The following is an 18,871-nucleotide window of genomic DNA, read 5'->3' as shown; positions in this document are numbered from 1 at the left end:
TTAGGTATTCAGCAAGATACATGACTGGCAGAGACAAAGTTTCTTCTTATTAGTCATAGAGAAGAATTAATATATATTATTGAATAAACTCTGACTTTTGACATTCTCAAAACCTCCAGTTCCATTATGTGTTGGAGCTTGCTGTGTTGGCTTGACTGCTTATTATACCTATGCTGGCAGAAAAGAATAGTGTCATAACCTATGTTGTTGCTTGGCTTTGTGTGTTATGTTGACGTACATAAGTGTATATTTCTATTCCTGTTCTTGGGAATGCTTTACAACGAGGCTTAGTTCCCTGTGTAAATGTATTTGATTGGTGATGCTTGATCCTCCAGGATCAAGCTGTCTGTCTCATTGAAGGTGTCACTTTCACCAGACTGATTGGCATTTTTTACTCCGTTTAGCCGAGACTGTAGTCGTTCATGTTCCTTTCTCAACTCCGAGTAGGAATGGGAGAAAGTGTGGAATATTGATGTTGCAGGAAAAGACATGATGAGAATCCCACTGAGGATGCTGCTGAGAGCCACCATCTGGCCTGGGACGCTCCGTGGTACCATATCTCCGTACCCCACAGTGGTCATTGAAATGATAGCCCACCAGTAAGAAGCAGGTATGCTTGTAAATTCAAGCACCTTCCCAGATTCATTCTCGGCAAGATAGACCAAAGGAGAAAACAGAGTGACAGCCACGCACAAGAAGAGTAAAAGCAGGCCAAATTCCCGTGTGCATCTCCGAACTGTGAGGCCCAAAGTCTGCAAGCCCAAGGAATGTCGGGCAAGGCGCATTACATACAAGATCCTCAAGGCACGTAAAACCCGTAGCACCAAACCAACCTTCTCCAAATATGTGTTGCTGCTTGGCCTGTCATCCTCCTCGTTTGAGTCATCTTCTGAGAAGATGAGGGAAACGTAATAGGGTGAAATAGCCACAAAGTCAATGATATTTAGGGGTCCTTTGAAGAACTGACACTTGCTCCTTGCCTGAATGAATCGGAGGCAGAACTCCAGGGAAAACCAAGCCACACAGATGGTCTCTATGACGAAGATGTAATAGCACTTCTGGGAACACTCGCCCTGACACAAAACAAAAAGAGAATTAAATAAAAGAACAGTCTGTGAACCAGCATCCAAAAACACTAAGAAGCAATATGTATCTGCTTGAGTCACTGGTATCAGAAATAAACAAATCCCAGCTAGCAGGTAGTCGTATGGCAGACATCTTTCAATGGGGTATAGACAATAATGAGCATGTGAAATATCTGAATGAACAGATATAGCTACCTGCTTATTTTTATTATGTTGTTTCTTCCAGTGTAAATGAATGAAACTCGTCTCAGTATAAAGTCTTGGCATGCAGCCTGTAAGTCCCAAATAAGTCCCACTTTCTGATCTCAAATAGAAATTAATTTAAACTTGAGTGGTTTATAAGCCTGTACAAAAATCAGTTTATCTTCAAAAGAAAGATTAATGTTTGAATGTCGCTGTAAACTTCTGGTGCTGTTCAATGCATGGTGCTTCCACAAATGCTGTGTACTCTGGTGCAATTAAAAGTGGTTCAGAGATATTCATTAAGTCATCTGGATCCTTGGCTCAGTTATACCATATATAAATCTTGTTTCTTTCTGTACCTGCAAATGTTTTAATCTAAAGGAAAATAAATATCCACCCAGTAGGTGAAACTTGCCATGAAGAATCCTCTCCCAGTGTTGAGGCCACTTGCTACAAGCAGCATTTTCTCAGGTTTGTTATCAAAGGGATTACTTTAGTTGAACTACCTTGGATTCACATTTTTTTGTTTTCCTGAGCTGAGCTTAAAAAATGAAACTTCTTTTGGCCTATTCCAGTGAAACGAAGAGGCAAATGTAAACTGACTCATAATTATTTGGGTAAGCAAGAGACTACGTTGAGCTTTGTCCTTTAGTGATGGGCAGCCACTACGTTACGTCCATCCAAAGAGCGAGCTAACAGATGGACACATCAGTTACAGGTGTACATACTGCCTCCTTCATATGCACAAGTGTCTGCTTACTGTATTCCAGCTGGCAGAAAACAAACCAGGTCCCGCCACCATTTTTTGCCTCATAGAAGATAAGAAATAACAGTGAAAGCAGCATGTACTGCTTAGCAGCTGGACATCTCCCCCTGAACAGAACACATCATTTTTAAATACTGGTGTCACTGCTTTCTTACACACCCTGTCTATCCTATTGATAAATACATTCCTGTACCTGTACAGAGAATTAATAGGTTCTTAAGAAACCTGGTCTTGTGATTGGACTAATGCTGGGTTTTTTTTGCTTTTAAGCATTGTGAATAAGTTTATTGAAGAATTCCACCTAACTGGTACTTGTATGGTATTTTCACAGTGGCATGCTGCTATTTACATTAAGTTCTTGCATCGGTGCAAATATTTGGCTTGCAGTTCTAATCCAAAACCAGTTCAAGTGAACTGGAGTCTTTCATGGACTTTGGCTGACGTTGAAGTAGCCCTGTGTGCTTTTCTTTGCTGAGCACATTATCAAAACACTGGCATATGAAGTGTACGGGGTTTGAATTTTTGGTGAAGATGAGAAATCTTAGCTATAACTGGGAATCAGAGGACAGGATTGGCTGGTCTCGCAACCCTTTGAAATTCCAGGCTGGACTCAGAATATGGGTTGCCACTGTATGTTCCGGAAAACCTGAATGTAGAAGGCGGTAATTTCGTTTTAGATTATTAAGCTGCTTGAAAATTAGTATTTAGCAAATAGCTCTTTCCAGCTACAACTTTGGTACCTGAAGGCTTAGCAAGGTTAAAGAGTCTTCTCCTTTTATTCTGGCTGAACAGGGATTTGCATCTCTGAGATTTTCACAACTGCAGAAGATCAAGCAGAATTAGGGATGATGGAGGATCTGTGCAGAGAAAGAACATCCTTTTGGGAGAGCAGAGTGGCCATGTGTTATTCAGGAATAACTGCAGACCCTTGCTTCATGAAAGGCTTTTTTGTAACCTCTGTAGAATAAAGTCAGGGCTGCTGTATGCATCTTTCCTGATGGCCTGTCTGTGAAATTAAGCAATTTCAAGGAACAGTTCCTCATACAGTCTTATCCATTCCCAGCCAAATTTCACGAGCAATATTGATTAAAAACACCATAGGGAACACAAACTCCAACTACTAATTAAACTTGCTACCAATGTTCAGTTACCCTCTGCATTGCAATACCCTCTGCATTGCAATGGGATGTTGGTTTTTTAGAGTGTCCCTTGTGATAGAATTACTGCTATTCTTGGGAGTAACAAGTCTTGTTGTTCAGGCAGTGTTTATATCATTGGCTCTCTGAGGCTCCCCAGGTAAAATGGTAACATATCCTTTATGTATAAGTTTTACCCTCTCTAACCCTCAGAACAATTTAGCTCTGTAGCACCATTTGGGGATTTTTCCTCTTTCTGCACAGTAGACTTTCAAGATCATAATTTATCTCTTAAAGTAAATATTGCAAAAGGTAATGAAGACTTGGCCCTGCTAGAGTTACACACACAGGATCAGGTTTTAGCTCCTTTTGAAGTCATTGCCATGCCAGTGCCTAGAGTGCATTGATGTTTGCAGAGCTGTTGACTTGGCTCGATGAGATTGCTTGCAATCAGCAGTTGTGTTATGCAGTGTTCACTTTTTCTGAGTTGTAAATTATTTGTACAGTGCAGCCTGGACTCTGCACAGACCTGCCTGTGGTCATTCTAGTGGTGTGGCCTGTGAATTATTCATTGTTCCCATCAAGATTTATTTTATTTTTTATTAACTGGGCTGAATTTCCAGTACATCTGTTACTTATTTACCATTATACATTTACAGGTGACTGCTCTCAGATCATCATGTAGCTTTCACTATTCCTTCCTTGGAAAATACAAGAAAAGAAATTCTCTTTGCTGGAAGTTTTAGCCATTGAGATCTGGGGTGTCTTTTGAATTGAGTGTGAAATTTCAAGGTGTAGCATTGTAAGGACTGGTTGGGAGATTTTTTTCTTCTCACCATCCTCAGTTGCCTTAGTATTCCCCATGGAAAGTTATATATATTTAGAAAAAGCAACTTGTGCAGTCAGCTTCCTATATGTGTATTTCATTTTACAGAAGAGCATCCTTCAAATCAAACTTTTCAGGAATGTTACTGTGCATTTTATTTTTCCTTTGTGCATAGTTGTGGATGTAAAGGATGGGGAGTGCTCCCCTGTTAGCACACTTTGTCTTTTTTATGTACTTTGCAAAAGACATTGCAGAAATGTTTGCATATGATTCAAACCATAGTCCCTTTTTCTGCTGCAGCAAACAAGAGTGACAATATCACAGTCTCTGACACTGTGACTAATGCAGAGAATTCTGTGCTTCATTTTTGTCAGAAGAGACAGAATTCTTTTTCTGTGTTTGCTCCAAACATACCTACGCTACGTGAAGGCATGCAGCAAAACCAGCCCCGTTTCTCTGGGAGGGAACTGATTTACCTGTGCAGCACAGCAGTTCTGTATGGAGATGACTAACTCAAGCCCTAGAAATAACGCAGCTGGGCTACCATCTCACAGCAGGGCCATTTCACTCCATTAGATAGTCTATATGTACCATGATTTAGTCAGTCCATATAAAACATCTGCCAGAAACTTCCAAGCCTCTTTCTCTGCCTGTCTTTATTTCTCTGTCACCAGTGTCTGAAAAGAGAGTGTAAGACCCTGGCTCTATGATATTTAATGAGAACACGATTATTGATTTCACACTGGGAGATAGATTTCATCCAGTGAGTTTGTATGTGAATGTTTTATGTACTAGGAATATTTGTATATATTATGTAATATATGTGATATGGTTTATATGGAATATCCCTCTCTAATGTTAGTCTCTTTGAAGATTCGTGATCCTTCTGAACATCCTGTTCAAAAGCAGCAAATATTAGACTAAAAGGGAAAAAGAGGAAATAATAAGTACCAAAGCCAATTTCTGTTTCTCCCAGTATTTTTGATGATTATTAGACCTCAGAGTGCTTTATGTTCCACTTACAACTGTTGTCCAAAGAGCAGGCAGAATAACATACTGAATTCAAATACTATGTTCTTATCAAAATACCATTGCCTCTGTGTCAGTGGTAGATTTCAAATTTCCTGCTGTCACCAAATTCCTGTTAGATGTTAGTTACTTTCAGTGAACTGCCAAATTGTGGCCCAAATACTCTGATCCATTAAAGGTTTTTTTTTTCAGAAATGGCCAATAAAGGAAATTTCTGTGCCACAACAGCTTCTATATATTTCCTCTTTCTGAACAAAGCAAACACATTCTGGAAATTCTAGTGATCAGTGCCTGTCAACACAAAACACAACAAACAACTCCCTTTCTTGACCTCGCTGTTAACTAGAGGAGAATTCTGAGCTTTTATTTTCAGATCTTTGAGTCAAGTTTGTCACTGACTTTTCTTCTGTCTGCATTTTTGCACCTGAACTGCCATGGTGTAGTGGAGCCTATAAAAGTTCCAAGCCAGTATGGTGTTGACTGTGAACATGAGGGGAAGATGAGGTTTTATTTATAACTGACCGTAAGATATTTTGGGTGGGCTTTTTCAACAAAACTCTCTGATATGTTTTACACTACCATAGCGTCAATCAGTACTCAAACTATCATCAACTCTGGCGGGAGAACAGTTATCACAAAGCCAGTGGTGAGTGAGTATCTAACTCTTTATACTTTATTCATCCTGCAGATTTACTTTTGAACAATGCAAGAATTTATCAGGATTTATGGATCTTGTCTCTAGCTGAAAATCTACAACATATGATATAAAATGAGTGCCTGGTATTGATCTTACATATGGAAAAAGCATTTGGCTCACCAGTGAAGGAAACAATATTTTGTATGTAAAAAGTTATGTACTGAGCCTGATGCCTGAAATATTGAGTGATTTCTTAAATTTATAAACCACCTGAAAGAAGCAAAGTGGCTGCTTCAAACTTCTGTACCACCAGAGATAAGAAGCAATTAAGGCTTCCTTTTCATTATTGCCTTCTGCTGTACAAGGCAATGGCTCATTTTCTGCGTTCTCTTATGTGGTGGAATGTTTATAGTGTTACAGGAAAATTCCTTATTTTAGGATACTTCTATTAACTTCTCTTTAGATATAAAAAAATAGACTCATAATAAAATATAAGAACAGCAGTACTGAGTCCAGTTAGCCCAGTGCCCTATTCCAACACCCTGAGAAAAGAGATGCCCAAAGCAAATCTTCTGGCTTCTATTTTCCACTCCAGAGCTTCCTGAGCTGAAGGTGGTGTTTGTGTAAGAAAACTGAATTGCTTTTCTACAAAGTTTGGCCATCCTTTTGTCTGCTGCCTATTGCATGAAGACTCACCTCTTTGCTTTGAACTAGGTTCCCAGTAGTTTCATCTGACACCCCTAAGCTCTGTCACTGGAAGGGACGCTGGCTACTTGATTGTCATTTACTCATTTCCTGCCATTTGCAATTTTGTAGACCTCTGTTGCAGCTGCTGTTGTAGCTCGTTCCTATCCTGAGGAATTCTGCCTGCCTTAGTCCTTGTGTGAAGTCATTCCATCCTTGTTGCCTTTCTCTGGCCTTTTTCCTTTTTGAGGTGGAAGGGACTGAGACTGCAGTTTTAAAGTGTGGGTGAGTTGTAGGTTATATTGTCAAATTTATATCCAGTTTATGATCAAGAATTCAATAAATTTTGCTTTTTTATTGTGCACTCTTTAAGAAAGTATAAGCAAGTTGGATCTATGTAGGGACAATGCTTAGAATGTAATATTTCTATAGTGAGAAATTGTGTGACTCTGGAAGGTGTTACTGCAGCTTTCTTGGAGTAACTTTTTTCAAAAGGATCTGAGGTTCAGGAATTTAGCACCTCTAAGGCCAGGACTGGCCAGGGTAGTGTATGGCAGCCAAATCTCAAACCTCAATTGCACAGGTGAGTTTACAGAAAAGAAACTTACTCACTAACAGTGAATTCAAACTAAATGAACTTGAGATACGTGCCACTCACAAGACAAATAAGATAAACTTGCTGACCAAGCGCCCTCTTAGTTTACCAGGAAACATTAGTTAAAGTGTAATGATATCTAGGATAATAAAAAAAGTCAGATCTCAGAGTTATGCTGCACTAACCTATCTTACAAGAGATATAAATCTCATCTAGTGAAAACAGTATCTTTACATGCATCAATAATTGTAATGATGCCCACAGAGACTGAATCAGAATTTCCCCTGTGGAATATATATCTTGTCTATCCAGATGCAACTCACTTTGTTACATTTTCTAGACAAGGAAAAAATTTATTATTTCTGGATAAGTGGATGAGAACACAAGGAACTATTCTTATGCCTTCAGGGTGTGCTCTGTGCTAATAATTTGTGTCCCACTTGGTTGAACTCTGAGACACACTGTAATTAAAATATGATCTGGAAAACTTGTTCTGAATCATTACCTGATCTGCCAATTAATTTGCCTCTGCCAAAGATTCACCCCAATACCTTTTGCAGTGGATATTTACCCTTTAGTCCATTGTAAGGTGTTTTTCCATAAATGCTGAAGCAAACACAAAACAGAGTGATAATCTGTGTTTTGCAAATCACACACTTTGGTGTGCTCCTCTTACAAAACTGTCTGAGGATTCTGAACATTTGAACCTGAGTCTGTGTGGCCTGTTAGCAGCTGAAGGCTGTGTTGCACATTGACAGAAAGGGTGTCAGGTTTTACCTCTGGTCCGCTCACCAGTATCAACCAGAACAGATCTTTCTAATCCTCTGCAGAGCACTGTGGAAATCAGTGGCACAATTTTGATGGCAAGGTAGTGGTGGACTACTTACCAACAGGCTAGTGAAGTTTGGCACTTTTCTGGAAAGGGGTGTCAGATCCCCACCTACTCTGTATTGTGGCCATGGACTCTTCATGTTTTGTTACTGATACTTAAAAACAAAAAAAAACCAAAACAGATCTTTTTGAAGCAATTTCTGGAGTGTAAAAAAGGGAACTGAAACTACCTGAAAACATCAGAGGGACACATGCAAAGTTTCTCTTCATCTGAGGAAAAATGGGGAAAGAAATCCTGTTATTCCCATTATATTAGAAGTGCAGCATTGCAGCTGTATTGGGATAGGAGTTGGATAGGTACCAACTTTCTGCCCTTGGTGTGACTGACTCTAAGTGGAATTTCATTGGCAATAATCTGAACCTGTTTTCTGTGGTGTGTAATTTGGGATTTCACACAATCTATAAATAGGGTGGAGTCTGAGGTGCAGGACAAGCAAACCTGCAGCATTTCTCATGATCTCCTTTCTATGCTTGCCAGTTAACACTGTTCATGATGATGTTAGTGATTTTAAGTGTTTCTTGTGTCAAATAATCTATTTCAAATGGCAAAAGTTGCACCAATGCTTGTAGAACACTTTGCTAATAGGTGCTGCTAGTTCAGTATATGGATTATGTCAGAATCATGTCATCCCTACAGATATTAATATTTTCAAAGCTTTAGAGTGGAAATCAACATGTACATCAGCAATATGTATATACGTTGCTTATACAGCATACTTACGAGAAAAACAACTAATATTATTTGTGAAGCCAAGTTGATAAAAGTCCTTGAACACAGCTAGAAGCCATGACTGAACCGCTGTAAGCAAACACTGTTATTCCCAGGGTAAATTTAAGGAAACCAGCTGGCTCATCATCATAAAACAAATGAGTGATGGACAGAAAGGATCTGAAACCTCTTCCCAGCTAGATCCACCCTAGATGCAGTAGTGATTGCTTCCAAGTAAAGGCTGGTTTGGTGTTCAGTCACCCATACTAAACAGTCTCAAAACAAAGCAGGGAAGGAACTCACAAAGCCATATGCTTGACTCTTCTTGATTCAGACTCCTATTGGAATTCTAAAGGAGATTTTCTTTAAACATAGGACCCGGACCTGCTTAGCACTCTGCAGTCAAAGGGTAGGCTGCCAGAACATCATCTCTCACACCAGAAACATGCCTGGCTCCGTGGCTGATGCAAGGTCGCAATTCACATCTGCTAAACCTACCCTGGCAGGTCCAGATTTTGTCTGGCACGTTCGAGTACAGCCAGTTACTGCTCAGATCCTTCCCTCTGATCTGGACAGTGTTTTGTGGGCAGAGGCCCATGTCCACTGAAGTGGTAGCAGATGGGATCAGTCTGTATGGTGGCTATTGACCTGCCTTCTGCCTGCCAGTGCTATCCAACACTTAGTAGAGAGGCTTATCTCAGCACGACTGCTCTTCTTGCAGTCTGGACTTTTGGTCCACTCAGAGAAAAAATATTCAGCCCTCTATGTGGAGGATTTAGAAGCAAAACTCACAGGAATTTTCCTCTCTAAGCCCAAGGTTGACATTTTCTGGACAGGGTGCTGTTTTCCAGCCTTTTGCGCTTCTCAGGGTTTTATACATGGGCAGCGCATCCTGGTCTACAGCTTCTTCCTGGGCAATTCCCTCTTTGGAAAAAAAATGCGAGCTAACGTGACAGTGCAAAACCAAGCTTCGGCTCTTGCTCTTGCCTGCCCACAAATCCAAGGCGGTGGGTCTGCAGGCTGAGGCTACAAGTCTAGAGAGTGGTTAGGCAGGAGCAGAGGCAGACCAAGACCTCAGCGTAGGGAACCGAGATACCTAACCGGCTCCTGGCTGTTCTTATCCCAGTCTGCAGCAGGAAATGAACAGATGCAGGGGAGAAATCCCTTTTGGCTGTAAAACGATGACTCAGTTAGGAAGCATTGTGCCAGTCTATGTTCCCTGCGTACCTGGAGCTGTGGGATCCAGCTGCAGTGCAGCAGGTACTGCTGAATCACTGTGACCGCATTGCTGCTATTATTTGAATAATTAAACCATGTTCTGCTGAATCACATCATGGTTAGGGAGAATTTGAAAACCCTATGTTATGGATCACTTCAGTACTTGGATTTATGGTTACAGACTGATGCAATAAAATCAAAAGGTTTACAGCCTGCTGAGAAAGAGACTGTAACCTGATTTACAGAATGATGAGCTTGTTAAAGGAGTGCTGCGTATTCTGATCACAGAACGACTTCCCACTCACTTTGCTTTATGGGAAAGAAGCCTGGACTCATGAAAACAATTGCTACAGCTAGTATATTTGAGGCAACTAAACAAATATTGGGATTATATTAATGTGGACAGTAGAAAGAACATAGAAGGAAATTATTATCTCTGTATCCAACACATAATTATCTCCTCTGGGGTAGAAGTGTAACTAAAATATTTCAGTTAACTTGTTAGCTTGGGTCCTTATTCTGCAAACACCGTGAGAATCAGTCTGAAGAATCTGAATTTGATTTAAACCAATTGGTGACCCCAGAGTGTTTGTGTTAGTAGAAAGATGTGGAAGTATTATCTTTTTCTTGTTTTTCTAATAAGAAATTTAACAGACTTAATTTTGTAACTGTGAAGAACAATATAGTCAAAATGACAAGGTCTGGGACTTAGAAGGATATCCTTCAATTTCCAATTTTGCTGCTGGTCAAATCATTTACCCTGTTACAGTTTCTTCTCTGCTTCTTTCCTCACTGCGTTCTAAGTTCTTTGGAGCAGAAACTACTTGTTATTGTACCTGTGTAGTACAGGGTGTACAGCAGGGTCCCAAATGTCGTTGAATCTGTTATAAGGAAAATACTAGTGCTAATAGGAGATGCTGACACTGTGGGAATAAACACAAAATATGCAGTTCATAGCCCTGATGCTGCAATGAAATTAGCAATTAGATTTGTTTAGAATTAAAATACCAGATTGTGAATTCGACTGCAGCAGTAGACTGAGGAGTCCTCAAAGATTTCCATCATATTTAAAGAGGAATTTCTAAAGCACATCCAAATTTGGATTGTTATTTATTTTTAATACTTGTTGCATTATTGCTACAAACTTGGAGGATGCACTGATTTCAAATAGCGTTTTCCAAAGATAGAGTGCCTCCCTCAGAGGAATTACCCATCTTCCCAAAGAAGGCATTTATTAGGTAATCATCTGTGCTTGAGATGAGTCAAGTGAGGAAAGTGAACAGGATTTTTTTCCTGTTGTAAGTATTACAAACTTGAAAGCAGCAAAAGGGAAAAGAAAGCGTGATTCCCAGTGAGGAACACATGTGCTGGCACATTGAATAGCAGTTGATTGACTGCCCGTTGCAGAGCAGCTAGAACAGCTGGGTGTCCCCCCAGGATAGTGTGCAAAGCCAGGAGACTTAGTGCTGTTGGGATACAGCCAAAATTGGATGAACATAAGGCAAACTAATAATGTCTAATTGTGCTTTCTGAACATCGGACCTTGTACTGGCAGAGCCAGCTTTTGAAAACCATGCAGAATCCATTTAGTCACTGGAGTGTCCAGACTTTCTAAAGAAAATGGTTTTCTGTGGCAGCGAGCGTAAGCTGAGACACAGATGTTCAGCAGCGTCCACCCCCCGCTGGTGCCCCTCTTTGGTTATGTAGAGCAGGGCTTAAGTAATGTGAACTTCATCAATGTTGTACATATTAGATTTAATGCTGAAATATGCAATTCCGTTTGCGGATGCTTGGAAAACAGTTACTTATAATGTGGAACTATGAAATCAGAGTCTTAACATAATGGTGCAATTTCAAGGTCAAAGCTTTTGACGTTACTGAACAGATATGCAAACCTCAGAACAGGCAGATCCCATAAAGCAATAATTTCTCTATATATCACAATCCTAGGCTTAAATATTCTGTTTTCTGTTGTTTTGCGCCTTCTTATTTTATATCTTTCTTCAATTGTTACTAGTGTAACTCATCCAATCCACGAAGCAAGTCAATTCACTGGATTCTACTGTGCTGAGTACACCTAGCAGGCTGGGAGGTTTTTGGTGCTTCAGCACATTTTCCTACTTTAAAATGCTGCAATACTTTCATCGCTGATCAAAATGATTAGAAGAAATCAGAATTGTACTAGATGACTAGATAATTTAGGAGCGAGTGAGTGTCCCCAGTAAGCATCCTGATAAGAACCCAGAAAAATGTACTGAGCAGATGGGATAAAACTAATGCACATCCAGCTTTATTTTGTTCCAAGTAATTGCAGGTCATATGTATATACCAATATATTTATAGATAGGCATGTACACATACACCTGTATAGTTTTACACTTTTGAATGAGCATTAGAAGTGGTTCTGAATGTCAGGATTTCATTAATCCCTTTGCAATAGAGCAAGTCATTCTGGACCATGCTTTGTGTCATGTATGCTTGTGTTGGAAGGTAAGTTTGAACACCAAGTAACTGTGAAATACCCCTGCTTTTCAGGTAGATTCTCAATAGTGCCCCACTTCATTAGTAGTACTCTGTACTAGTCATTGAAAAAGATATTTTTCAGCAGGAATTATTTTGCCCTGGCTAATAATCAGTTAGAAAATTCTTTTTTGATCAATATTTAGGCCCCCTTATTTAAAAGCTATAAAAATGGTAGCCAGCAGCATCTCTCAAAATCTGGCTGTCATATTCAATTTACCAAAGGTGATTGCTTCTAATGGTTGGCCAAATTACACTTTGATGAAGAGTCTTATCTTTGCACACTATGTGAGCAGCAGAACTAGGTTTACACTCCTCTCATTGACACCCTCCATATGGATTATTATCTCCAGTCACTCCCAAGTTCTTTCAGTTCATCTTTAATAAGTGCAGTAGAGGTATTTAGTGTTATCTGCTGGTTATGGGCAGGGTTGGAGCTTTACTTTCTAATGCTTTTGTAATGGATTTAATAGCTTCAATACTGAGGATATACCTCTTGCAAGCATATCTTCACATTCTGAACTGGGTGGATACAAGTCAATGGGAATTTTTATAATTAACACATTCAGCTGTGACAATGGTAACCTTGATCAAACAAATATCTTGTTTGATTTTCTTTCTCTTCACAGTAAGACCAATAAATTGTTTTTTCCCCTGTAAAGTAAGTTTACTCCACTTTTAAAGAAAATGTGTTTCTCAGCAGTTTCCTCTAGTGTACAAGCCAAATATGCTGGTATTAGTATCATACAGACAACATCAGCAACATCAAACATTGAAAAACATGTCAGGACCTCTAGAATAATAGTGTAGAATGAAAAAATAATTTCAAAATGGTTCTCTATATTAGGTACTGGGTTTTTTTCCTCCGTGCATGTTTTCTGGATTCTCAGTGCAACCAGAGCCTAAAAATTTACTCTTTTAAAAGGAATTAGATTTTCACATAATCAAAAGACCCCAGGAACGGCAGCTTTAAAAAAAATGAAGATTCTAAGTTTCAAGACAAAATCATTAGATCTGACAATACTGATTGCAGCTTATGTTGGTTATGTTTCATTAGGTTATATACAATACATAAAGCAATCGCAAGCTTCTCAAGGTCAGTTAAGAGCAAATACAAAAATAGTAGTTACAAGGTCTGACTACTCGCTGACCACCAGAGAAGAGAGGGAGAACAGAGAATAGACATTTCCTTCTCTTTTAAACCACACTTACCTACAATGTCACCTAAGTGTGATTTTTGGGAGCCGTCTACACCGGGAGAAAATTATTTGGTTGTTACCAGTGCTGAGGGACAGGGAATGGAAATGTCTGGGGTTTCTTTTTCTTCTTTCCCCTCCTAACCTTAATTTGCTTGCCTTCCTGAAGAAAAGACCTTGCTCTATCCTTTCTGCTGAGTCATTTCTCTAGAGGATGCCAATTAGGGACTCATTAAAAGAAATATCTCTTCCTAAGGAAAATCCCAAGAGTGCTTCAAAGCAGTCTCCCTGTCCAAGCTCTTCTGCAGTGGTTTTATTCTGTAGTTCTCTGGTGTAATCATGTTTTTTTCTTTGGGTTAGATGTGCTGAGCAGTGACTATTTCAGTTATACCTCTTGGCTCCTGACGGTAACTCCTATGTGGGACTGGGACTCTCCGGCTATCCGTTCAGATCAATAATAAACAGAGTTCCTCACCTCAAATATGCTTTTTTTCTATCTCAACATACACACGTGCCTTGATTACTACATTTTGGTGATAGCACATTTGCTTCCTTACTGAAGATAGTTTGGTCTCCATAAAGAACAGATGCAAATATCCTAGATAAGGATGTATTGCCATTGGAGGATGTGACATTTCAGTTGTTTTATGCCCAAATAACATAATTGGTTACTAATGAGTCCTCTTTCCTTAGCATCATGTGTGATAAATTCTTTTGTATATCTGTTTCATAGTCAGAGTTAAACTTGACATCACTAGAGCTATACATTTACTGCTCTAGAGTTTTCCTGAACTTTTGGCCTCCTCCACCCCGGGCTGTTTGCTCTGGGTTGGGATTCACAGCAGGTGCTTATGTGATACATAGTTACAGAATTGTTTGCCCATCTATCTGTGTTTTTCTTCCGTATCTCTAACGAGGAGGTTCCTAAATGTGATTTGACATATTCTAGAGTGTGTGCATGGTATCAATTTTAATAACTCATTCTTTATTTTACTTTTGGCTGTATTGCTATCTTTAGGCTAGCCCTCCCCTCCCTTTTCTGCCGCCCATAGAGATGGCTCCTTCCCTCCCCTCTGGTTGCCAGGGTGACTGGGCTTCCCTGATGCAGATGCTCTTGCCTTGGCTCCTTGCCATCCCTCTCCCAGAGACTGGAGTTTTCACTTTCCCTCGAATGGTGAGGAGTCCTGTTTGCTCTTCTGCCTGCCCGGGCAGCTATCCTCCCTTCTAAGCAGACCTGGTTTAGCAACTGCTAAAAGGACAAGTGATTTCATGTGCCTGCAGGGTGGGATCAGCCAAGCCTCTGAGAGAAGTGGAAGTCACCTTGTATTATTTTTCCTTTTTTTTTTTTTTTTTTTGACTCTGATCCTTCTCCTTGAGCTGGAGTCCAGCCAGTTCTCACTCTCTTAATGTGGCTGTGATGATGAGAAAAAGGACCCTAGGGTGGTACCTATGCAGCAGAGGTAAAGCCTTTTTTATTTGTATTTCAGAATGGATAAATTCAATTTCCAGTGTTAGTGACATTGGAAAATGGATCCTTGCAGTACTTGTAAGCACATTTACCATAGACATTTTGCCAAGCTTTAACTCAGAAATGAATAAACCTCAGGACGGGGCATCTTTGAATTCGGGTGTGGAATTACAGGTTGTTCAGAAACTTTATTGAAGGAATTTGACTGTTTTCTGTCACTCAGCAAACAGATATCATGTGATCTTTATGTTCAGCCCCCAAATCCAAAATTTCAGATTCTGCATGCCTGTCCCAGGTTGCTGGTAAATGTGGCCCCATCTTGGAATCACTTTCAGAGGTCAGCCAGTGAACAATTTTGAGTTATGAATCAACGTAGAGTTGCAATTTGCCTGGGTATGACTCAGCCGCAACCATGAAGTAGTATTTTTAGTCAGTTAAGTTCTCTGACTTATTTGTCCAGTTCTAGCTAAAATGCTCTTTTCGGATCCCAGTAAGAAAATCTTAGGTGTTGCAGGCTAAGACTTTAGGGATGGAAATTTAGGGAATTTTCCATCCCTAGCCATGGAAAAACTACTATTTAGTACTTCATATTCTCTGCTTTTCCACAAGGCATGAGTATTTTGTCTCATCTATTGCTCTATGTTTTCTCTAGCATAATTTTAAATGATTCAAATAATAGGACTCTTAATACTCTGTCCTGTGCTTCTGGGACACAATGACAAAGTGCATTAGACTGGTGCTGTAAGTGAAAATTATGTAAAGTTTCCAAATATTTGGACAAATGTGGTCCTTTGCTCAAGTTCATCCTTCATCCTCTCTGCACTTTAAACATTCCATCTTTTGAGTTTGTTTCAATCCAGTTTGCTTGTTTTTAAAGTAGTGATATATACGCAAATCTTTAAGGAGTAATGTCGACTGTGTTTTATAGGAAATCCAGGAACAGCAGCTACACCGCAGCTACCAGATATACTTGTAACCCTCAACATGCTTCCCTTTCTAACATATGGTTAATTATTTTTAAAACACACAACATAGAACATCTAGCTGAGCTCTGAAACATTATGTGCTTGTTCTTTTGCATGAAAAGTATTTATAAAAGCTTTTTCTGCAGTGGTTGGGATATTACGGTAAAATGCATTGGGCTACTTCCATTAACAAAGTTAGTAGGAAGCACTTGCTACAGCAGAGTTTGTAATGTTTTTACATCTAGCTGTAAGAAGGATGTTCTATATTTAAAGCACTTCCTTGGAAGAAGCATTGGAACAGTGTTACAGTTTTTTCCTGCCAAAAGTAATAGCTGTGGAAGGCTGCAGAAGCACCAGACTTATTACTGAAAGGTAATAGTCTTCCTATGCAAATGTAAGTTAATATTCAAGGGGTTAAATGGAACAAGGAATGATCTTAAATTTCAACCTTCTGTGCAGTCCTTAGTTTTATTCAGAGACATCAATATCATGATATATCTTCACCACAACTGTGCTGCTGTGACTTACTGCCTGAGCAATAAAATATACACAGATTTTTGTATTGTGCATGCCATGCTGTGCTATAAATGTAAAAATTACTTTATTTGTCAATATACAATACTCTGAGGAATGTCTTATCTTATAGCAGTGGTTGGGGCAGGGAGTTTTTTTGACCTGGATTTCCTCAACACTTTCAGAAGGGCAGTTTGCAAATAAAGTGCAGGATTTATTAAAGACATTAGTCAGGGTTATTTGATGAATTTGGGCATTACTACATCTGAAATAACTTTGGATTGTTGCTTTCCTCTGTTTTATTATTAGGATAACAAATCTTTATAATGCTGAAATATTCACAACAATGTTATAGAGAAGATCCTTCATGTGTGATATAGGCTTGATTTATTTGCCCTGAATTAATGTGGGTGACTTACTTACTTGAAAAAGGTTGAAATGCAGTTAGTAGTTCTGCTAGTATTTGGCATTACTCCTACAATATGTACATATATATATATGGGCAAACACCGAATTCTGTTAGCTTAGAATTATGATCTTTGGAAGCGCAGCTTTTAAGTATCAGTATCTGTGTAAATACTTCATCTGTCTCTCATCCTTTAATCTTTATGCAACTATTGAAATGTAACATTATAGCATTATAAAAACTAATGAATATTTCTTCCTCTTTGAAGATTTGACTGCATTATCACAAGGGAAGATACCTGGCTATTTTAAAAGTAAAGGTGTCAGAGGAAAATATTTCTTTAGCTGATGTGTCCAAATGAGAGATTGCTTGTAACTAGAGAGTAAAGCACGTTGAAGAGAAAACTCCACAATGTCAGTTTGAGAGTCTCGGTGCTAACAAGTTAATATAACTTACAGTGAGTAGCAACTGCTTCTTAAGAAGGAAAAACAATGCTGTATTAGAGAGCTCCAATATCTATTCTGTCCAGAACATCTTTCTTGTATTTTAGCTAACAATTAGTAAAGTAGTTTGTTCACATTATTCTTAATTGAATATCACTTTGAAAATGATAGAACTAATTTAAGCCATTGTTGCATTTTCTGTTATAGACCATTTCATTACCAGCAACAGTTTTGAACCTCATCACTATGGTTTTTCTGTATCTTTTTTATCTTTTTGATGATGTATGCCTAGCAAGACAGACAAATTTCTTTTAATTCTGTAGTTTGACCAGTTAAAAAGGACTTACTTACCCTGTCTTCTTCAGCTCTTAAGTCTGGCATTGTGCTAACACAAAGGCTTATAGCTGTGGTGGCCACAAAGAGAATGGAGAGACAAGCAAAGACTTTGCCTGGGAGTCCTGACTGGGGATTTTCTACCATATCTCTGAGTCTGTTCATAAACTGTCCAAATTTGGTTTTCTCATCCAAGACACATGTAGCTTCTTTGCTCCTCCAAAGCTCCTCTTCTTTGCGTACCTCGGCCAACTCCTGCAGTTTTTGAAATAGTTTTCGAAAGCAGCAGTTCTCCAGGTTGGATTCCTCAATCCCCCAGTATCTCAGCTCCTCCTGAAAAGACAAGGCACACATGTCGCTTAAGAGCATCAGCTTCCCTGCTGCTAGAAAGCTGACAATCATCCCAAAAGCATTGGGGTTCCTGTCAAAGAAGAACTCGTGGGTGTCTTCATCGTAATCATCACACAGCTGAATTATTTCTTCATAGCTGCTGCAAAACTTAAGTTTGCTCAGTCTGGTCAGGGGAAATTCATCTAAAGTACTCCAAGGTAGCAGGTACTTGATGCCTCCAACATTTATCATGATCTCTGTCTTTAGATCGACTGCAGAGACTTGATCAGGATGGTAAATCCTCCTGGCTCTCTGGTAATGGACCCCTTTGACAGAAGGGGTTTCAACGGAGACAGGAAAGAAGTGAGTCAAGGAATTACAAGAATTGTAGCTAACGTTACTGTAGTCTTGGTCACTGCCTCTGGAGAGAATAGGCATCTCTAAAAGTTCTCACTGGGACATCCGAAATGGCATCAGAGCAAGGTTATCTGTCAGCCAAAAGATACAGGAAGGAGGAAAAAACATAGTAGAGGTTATTGCAAGAGAAAAGGTGTTTCAGGCTACTTTTCTAAATCACAAAATTAACGAGTGACTGTTTTGTAAGTAAAAGTCACCTCTGTGCTTCTTCCTGAAATCTGCAGCCTGTAAATGCGATTTGCTTTGCAGCCTCATTGGTTGTCTGGCAACACACAGACACAGAGGAGAGCTAAAGCCTCATTCATAATTATCGCAAAGGGTCAGATGCCTGCAAATCCAAATGTGAACAGATCAGTCTCTTCTCTGAGCAGATCTCGGTCATCGTTCTATCGTTGTATTTTCCGGTGGTTGTCGCTTTGCTTTCTTATTTCTATAAACCCTTAAATACATGCTAACTCAACTAAGCTGCTTAATACTTATTAGAGTTAGAGTGGTCAATTACCTGCCATCAGCTGGATGCA

The 18,871-nt window shown here is 39.4% G+C and overlaps 1 protein-coding gene across 1 annotated transcript; it reads right to left on the bottom strand.

Moving 5' to 3' along the window:
* Window positions 1–287: 287 nt before the first annotated feature.
* KCNG4 (potassium voltage-gated channel modifier subfamily G member 4) lies at window positions 288–18,371 on the bottom strand. Its single transcript, XM_075039929.1, has 2 exons — window positions 17,622–18,371; window positions 288–1,073 (listed from the first exon to the last, which is right to left on the bottom strand). Exons 1-2 carry the CDS (start codon window positions 18,369–18,371, stop codon window positions 288–290), a joined length of 1,536 nt encoding a protein of 511 aa, XP_074896030.1.
* Between the last annotated feature and the right edge of the window lie 500 nt (window positions 18,372–18,871).

Source organism: Buteo buteo, chromosome 11 (assembly GCF_964188355.1).
Source record: "Buteo buteo chromosome 11, bButBut1.hap1.1, whole genome shotgun sequence".
In the NCBI taxonomy this organism is placed as follows: Eukaryota; Metazoa; Chordata; class Aves; order Accipitriformes; family Accipitridae; genus Buteo; species Buteo buteo.
Note: the sequence above shows the minus strand (reverse complement) of the source record. Positions and strands in the feature narration are given on the sequence as shown.

Coding starts and splice junctions, on each gene's coding strand:
- KCNG4 (XM_075039929.1), bottom strand. CDS start 18,371: ATGCCTATTCTCTCCAGAGGCAGTGACCAAGACTACAGTAACGTTAGC. Junction 1,074..17,621: donor TAAGAGCTGAAGAAGACAGG/GTAAGTAAGTCC, acceptor GTTTTGTGTCAG/GGCGAGTGTTCCCAGAAGTG.